Consider the following 6020-nt stretch of genomic DNA (forward strand, 5'->3'; position numbering starts at 1 on the left):
GGTGCCATAATCCAGCTGTGAAACGGCTCACGATCCGGTCAAACCGTCAGAAGTTAAGCTCACGTTGTGTGTGTTTTTGTTTACTTTTTCTCTCCGTGTGTATCGGGAACAGCTCCAGGTTAAAGATCCAGACCTGCTAAGAAGAGATTTAGAGCTGCAGTTGGAAGCGTGGCACAAGCAGACACCAGGATCTCAGGAAGAGGTGAGCAGCTACTCATAAACACATGCTACAGCGGAACTTTTGTGTTTGTTCCCAACGTTCAGCGCTCGTGTGTAACTTAAGTGACGGTCTAGTGGGAAGGATTCCAAAAAAGTAAGGCTTTGTGTACGATTCATAAGGAACTTGTATAAGGGAAATAACCCACGCCAGAGTGGTGAGATTCAGACCAGATGATGTTTAAAATCCGAGACACGGTTTCAGAGTCAAACCTGTAAAATGAGCTCCGGTTCTCTTCAGACTTTCCAGTGTTGTCGTGATCGTTGCCATGAGCCACATCGCAAATTCGAAAACCATGACGTTAAGTTCGAACTTGGACTTTGTGATCTAGAACAAATCAACTGACCTTTCAGCAAGTTTTAATACTGTATAAGGAAACACACACCACTGTGTTGTTGGCACTCAGTAATTCTGAAGAATAGTTGATCAACACAATCGTGGTTGAGATGATGGAGGGGGAAATTTGTTGACACGAATCGCCCGTCATTGGTGTATTTCAGCTTCACTCGTCTTTACTGACTTTACTGGACGTGAGCTTAGGCTGTGTGTAGCTGTGTACTGTAGCTAGTGCTGCTGATTAGCGTGTTGACCGTTTAAACTGAGGTGAATTGTGTCCCCTTTCAGGAGAGTGCAGCAGCAGCCATGTGGCAGCAGTATCAAGCTCTGACGTCTCCTCTGTCCCAGCAGCTGTGTGAGCAGCTTCGCCTCATCCTGGAGCCCACACAGGCTGCTAAACTCAAGTCAGTCCAATGCCTCTTCCCTCTCGCTAACACCGCTAAGCTAAGCAGGTTTCGGTTTATTAAACCCGTCTGCTCTCGTGGATGACCTCGTCTATCTATGTGCTTTTTAATCGCAGAGGAGATTACCGCACGGGGAAACGTCTGAACATGCGGAAAGTCATTCCCTACATCGCCAGCCAGTTCCGCAAAGACAAGATCTGGTTGAGGAGGACGAAGCCCAGCAAGAGAGACTATCAGATCTGCCTGGCTGTGGACGATTCGTCCAGCATGGTGGACAACCACTCTAAACAGGTGAGGTTCCAGCAGAACATGCGACAATTACAAGAGGCTTCACTTGTCAGGTTTCTGACTTGTATCTTGTGTCCTGCCGTAGCTGGCGTTCGAGTCCGTCTCGGTGATCGTGAACGCTCTCACCCTGTTGGAGGTGGGACAGGTGGCAGTATGTAGGTCCGTATCATGAGCTGCTGTATAAAAAAAAAACATATTAATTATTAATCTAAACATATAATCTGATTATGGTGATGATAAATTAAGTTCTTAAGTTTATTGCTTTTGTTCATACAGCTTCGGCGAGAGCGTCCAGCTGCTCCACCCGTTCCAGCAGCAGTTTAACGACCAATCAGGAGCTCGAATCCTGAGGCTCTGCCAGTTCCAGCAAAAAAAGACAAGAATAGCTCAAGTAAATAAATATCTAGCACTCTGTTGTTGTGTCCCACCCCCACCCCCCACCCCGCCAACATCGATGAATTGTTAACATTACATTTTTAAACAAAATCTCGTGTTCATTAATGTGAACAAGTTTGATATGGTCAAGAGTCAGAATCTCAGAAGTCAAAGTGTTTTATTGTGTATAATAAAACATCAGTACTTCATCTTCTCTTGTAGTTTTTGGAGACTTCGGCCAACATGTTCACAGCAGCCAAACTTCAAAATCCAGGCTCAGCAAATACAGGTACAGGTTCAGTCTGACTTTCCTCTAACTCTTTATTTCTATACATTTCTCTCTTTTTTTTTTTTTTGGTCCCTTTATTTTAACGTCTCTCTTGTTTCCTTGTTCAGAGACGGCACAGTTGTTGCTGATCGTCTCTGACGGCAGGGGTTTGTTTCTGGAGGGGAAGGAGAGAGTAGCGGCGGCGGTCCAGTCCGCTCGCAGCGCCAACGTCTTCGTCATTTTTGTAGTGCTGGATAACCCCAACTCCAGAGTACGTCTGTCTCTTAGCACAGTCTGTGAGCTAAAGTCAGGGTGACCGGATTTTAGTGAGTTATTCACGCCTCTGTATAAAGACGCGTCTGTTTATCGTCTTTGTGGATCTTCACTCGGAAACACACTTGACTCGACAGAAACTTTTATCTGTTTGGAACTTGCGACAGAGAATTAACACTTTAATTCCAGAGCTCACTGGACTTTTTTAAATATTTTTAATTTCTAAAATACGACAGCTTAAATGTAACCTGAATTTTTTTTTTCTTTATTTTTGACTTATTTATTTGTTTGTTTGTTTTTTTGTTTCAGATATTTTAAAAAAAGTTTTTTTTTTTTTTTTTTGTTTTTTTTTTAAATAAAAAGAAAACATGAATTTTAGTTGCTTTCAGAATCAGCAAACAATTTTAACAACGTTTTTCTTTCACGCATTCTGATTGCGGATTCCGATTTCTCTCCGTAAATAACATTTTCTAGCTGTCGAAATTGTTCAAAAAATAAAAAATATGTAATAAATATTCATAGGAATACAGTTAGAAAGTGGGAAAACTAAAAAAATAAACTAAGAAATAGTAACCTGGATAAATAAATAATTAAAATGAGATTATTTTCAATTAATTAATAGGAAATTCTGCTGTATTGAATAAAAATAGATCAAATTAGAAAATAAACAATAAATAAATCGTATTGGAATGAACTTCAGATAACATTAGAAATTATGTGTATTAGAAGTTAAAATTGGATCATTTAAAATTTGCTGTTTTTTCTTTTTCTTTCTTTCTTTTTTTTTTTTTTTTTTAAATAATCATCACTCTGACGTGTTCCCTGTTCCAGGACTCTATACTGGATATCAAAGTGCCCATCTTTAAAGGACCGGGCGAGCTGCCAGAGATCCGCTCCTACATGGACGAGTTCCCGTTTCCGTTTTATGTGATCCTGCGGGACGTCAACGCTCTGCCCGAGACGCTAAGTGACGCTCTGAGGCAGTGGTTCGAGCTCGTCACTGCCACCGACCGGTAACAAACCGCCAGGAAGCCACAACTGCACAAATCCTCCCAGTGCTGCTAGCCTCCCGGACATGGAGACGTACACACACACACACACACACACACACACACGCGTATACAAACATCAGGCCGGCTGCTGTACATGTGCCTTTTTTTTGTTTGTTTTTGGTGTTATTTTAAATCAACTGTAGTTTGATTGATAGAAATTGCAGCTCTTCATATTCTTCAATAAGAAGTTTCAGAGCTTTGGATTATAACAGTATTTTTTCCACCTTTCTCACTTCAGTGGATTCTCTATTTCGAGTAAAACACATAAGAATTTTCATCCTTGTACACATCCGGTTCTGAAACGTGACCACTTTTGAAGGGCACCGTCCAAAAAAGTGCATGCGGGACGTCGTAAAAAGTGCATGCGGGACGATTCGATGTCACGACACGTTTGCAGGAATCCAGCGAAGAAATGTGCCTTTTGAAGAACCCTGCGTCGAGCTCTGGAGAGAACGTGCCAGAAGCTCAACGCTCGTGCGTATTTTCCGTCGTGTGCCACGTGTTCATACGGTACGTTCATCTGGGCTACACCTTCGCCGGATTTCTCACCAAGCAGACTTCATGAATTCAAGTACATGATACCGTTGTTAATACTTTTTATGACTCGGTTTCTGTTTATTGTGTGAATTCTGCATTTAAGATACATTAAATAAACTTTTCTCCACATACTCTTCAATTCAAGCTCGTATGTTTTGGTTCTTTAGTGTTGACATGGATGCGTTTCTCATCGTGGATTAACGGACAGAAAGGAAATGTGTTTTAATCTGTAATTTCAACAAAGGAAGCTCTCGTATGCAGAACAAGCTGACGGTTCTCTGTTTTTACTACACTTTGTTTAGTGATTTATGTTTTTTTTTTTTTTTTGTCTGAATTTCCTGCCACCAGGTGCTGCTGATGGGAGTGTTCAATAAATATATAGCAAAAATAGTCAAGAAAGGAATCGAAATCAGGTTTATTGGCCAAGCGTGTAGACGCACACGGAATTTGGTTCCAGCTGATTGTGACACTCAAAAGTACAGACATAACACTATACTATACAAGACTACAGAAAAATTGTCTGGAGCGAACTGCCTGATGTTGAGCAGTTCTTCTCTGGTGTAAGTTATCACGGTAGGGTGACCAAACATACAGACAGTAAATAAAAAGAAAAAGTACTAGAGAGAGTCGTGCCGACGCTGCCGTCCTCTTAAACGTCTTGACAAGAAGACGCTCGAGTCTTTTTGATACCAATTTTGTTTGAAGTAATAATGCGTTTAGAATTCTTTATAGATTGATTTTTTTTTAATGCAGAACATAACTTCATTTCACTTTGTTGTTTATTCATTCATTCATTCCTTTTCTACCGCTTATCCGAACTACCTCGGGTCACGGGGAGCCTGTGCCTATCTCAGGCGTCATCGGGCATCAAGGCAGGATACACAATGGACGGAGTGCCAACCCATCACAGGGCGCACACACACACACTCTCATTCACTCACGCAATCACACACTAGGGACAATTTTCCAGAGATGCCAATCAACCTACCATGCATGTCTTTGGACCGGGGGAGGAAACCGGAGTACACGGAGGAAACCCCCGAGGCACGTGGAGAACATGCAAACTCCACACACACAAGGTGGAGGCGGGAATCGAACCCCGACCCTGGAGGTGTGAGGCGAACGTACTAAGCCACCGTGCCCCCACTTTGTTGTTTAAAGTCAGCCAAAATTAACACATTACAAACTTATAAAATAAACACGACTCAATAATTACCTTTTTTTCCCCATCAACCAATTACAGATCACATTTTTTTCCCCATTAACCAATCACAGTTCATCTGAATATCCCACAAATCTCCTCTTGGCTGTTTACAAGTAATAAAAGTGAGTTATTCCATTTGGAACAGTTTCTTTCATGTCGGGTTAAAAAAAACTTTGACCAAAAAAAAAAACAAAAAAAAACAACCTTTTTTCTTTCTCCTTTCTGTAATAAATAAATTATTTCTGTCCTGATTTTAAAAAAAAATGTATTTTATTCTCAATTATCTAAGTATCTTGTACTTCCTATACCCTAATTCGTAATTTAAGTCAATTTTTTTTGTCTTTTATAGGCACATGTGCCTTGATGAGTGAAATTCTTGGGAGTGAGCTCCAGAAATTGCAGAAACATTTTACATACAGGTGAAAATATGCAAATGTGCAATATGCTCATACATAGTCAGTACACACAGTGTACTATTAGACATACTTACAATAGCACTACACATTATATACAATATGTACTTGTGTGTGTGTGTGTGTATATATAAAATAAGTTTTATAATAAGTTATATATATATAATAAGCAACAGATTGTACGGATACAGAAGTGTCATGGATGTGCATCGGATGGTATCCAGTGGTAACAGATAGATTATTACATTAAATGCAGTGTGTGTGTGTGTATAGTCCAATGTTGAACTGTTCAAGCTAAAGTGCAGTGTGTGACATAATTTAATACGTAAATGAGCATTTTGAATAAATGAATATGCAAAATAGAATTGACACTTTTACAGCTAGTTTCTATCAGATCGTTTATTAGCTAGTTTCTATCAGATCGTTTACTAATCAATCACCTGTGCAACATGATATAAAGGCGTAGCCACTTATTCTGTGTTGGTCGAATCCCAAATGACTTGTTTTTCACTTCAAAGTGCACTACAAACGGTGTAGAAACCGTGATACTATACACTTAGTATAAGTGCACTAAAATAGGCTGCGTAGAACAATTTGGAACGCAACCGTTGCTTTGTACCGCGCATGCGCACTTTTTCCTTTTCCTTTTCCTC

The 6020-nt window shown here is 40.3% G+C and overlaps 1 protein-coding gene across 1 annotated transcript in view; it reads left to right on the forward strand.

The window, feature by feature from the left end:
- mdn1 (midasin AAA ATPase 1) overlaps positions 1 to 3889 on the forward strand; it is a 43062-nt gene extending 39173 nt beyond the window's left edge. The window contains exons 93-101 of the mRNA XM_060883515.1: position 1; positions 113 to 202; positions 842 to 957; positions 1074 to 1248; positions 1331 to 1404; positions 1522 to 1636; positions 1843 to 1909; positions 2017 to 2159; positions 2993 to 3889. The exon at position 1 is cut by the window's left edge and continues 151 nt beyond it. Of these exons, the coding sequence (XP_060739498.1) occupies position 1; positions 113 to 202; positions 842 to 957; positions 1074 to 1248; positions 1331 to 1404; positions 1522 to 1636; positions 1843 to 1909; positions 2017 to 2159; positions 2993 to 3178 (967 nt within the window). The 3' untranslated portion in view covers positions 3179 to 3889. The remainder of the gene's footprint in view (positions 2 to 112; positions 203 to 841; positions 958 to 1073; positions 1249 to 1330; positions 1405 to 1521; positions 1637 to 1842; positions 1910 to 2016; positions 2160 to 2992) is intronic.
- The last annotated feature ends 2131 nt before the right edge of the window (positions 3890 to 6020 follow it).

Source organism: Tachysurus vachellii, chromosome 12, assembly GCF_030014155.1.
Source record: "Tachysurus vachellii isolate PV-2020 chromosome 12, HZAU_Pvac_v1, whole genome shotgun sequence".
In the NCBI taxonomy this organism is placed as follows: Eukaryota; Metazoa; Chordata; class Actinopteri; order Siluriformes; family Bagridae; genus Tachysurus; species Tachysurus vachellii.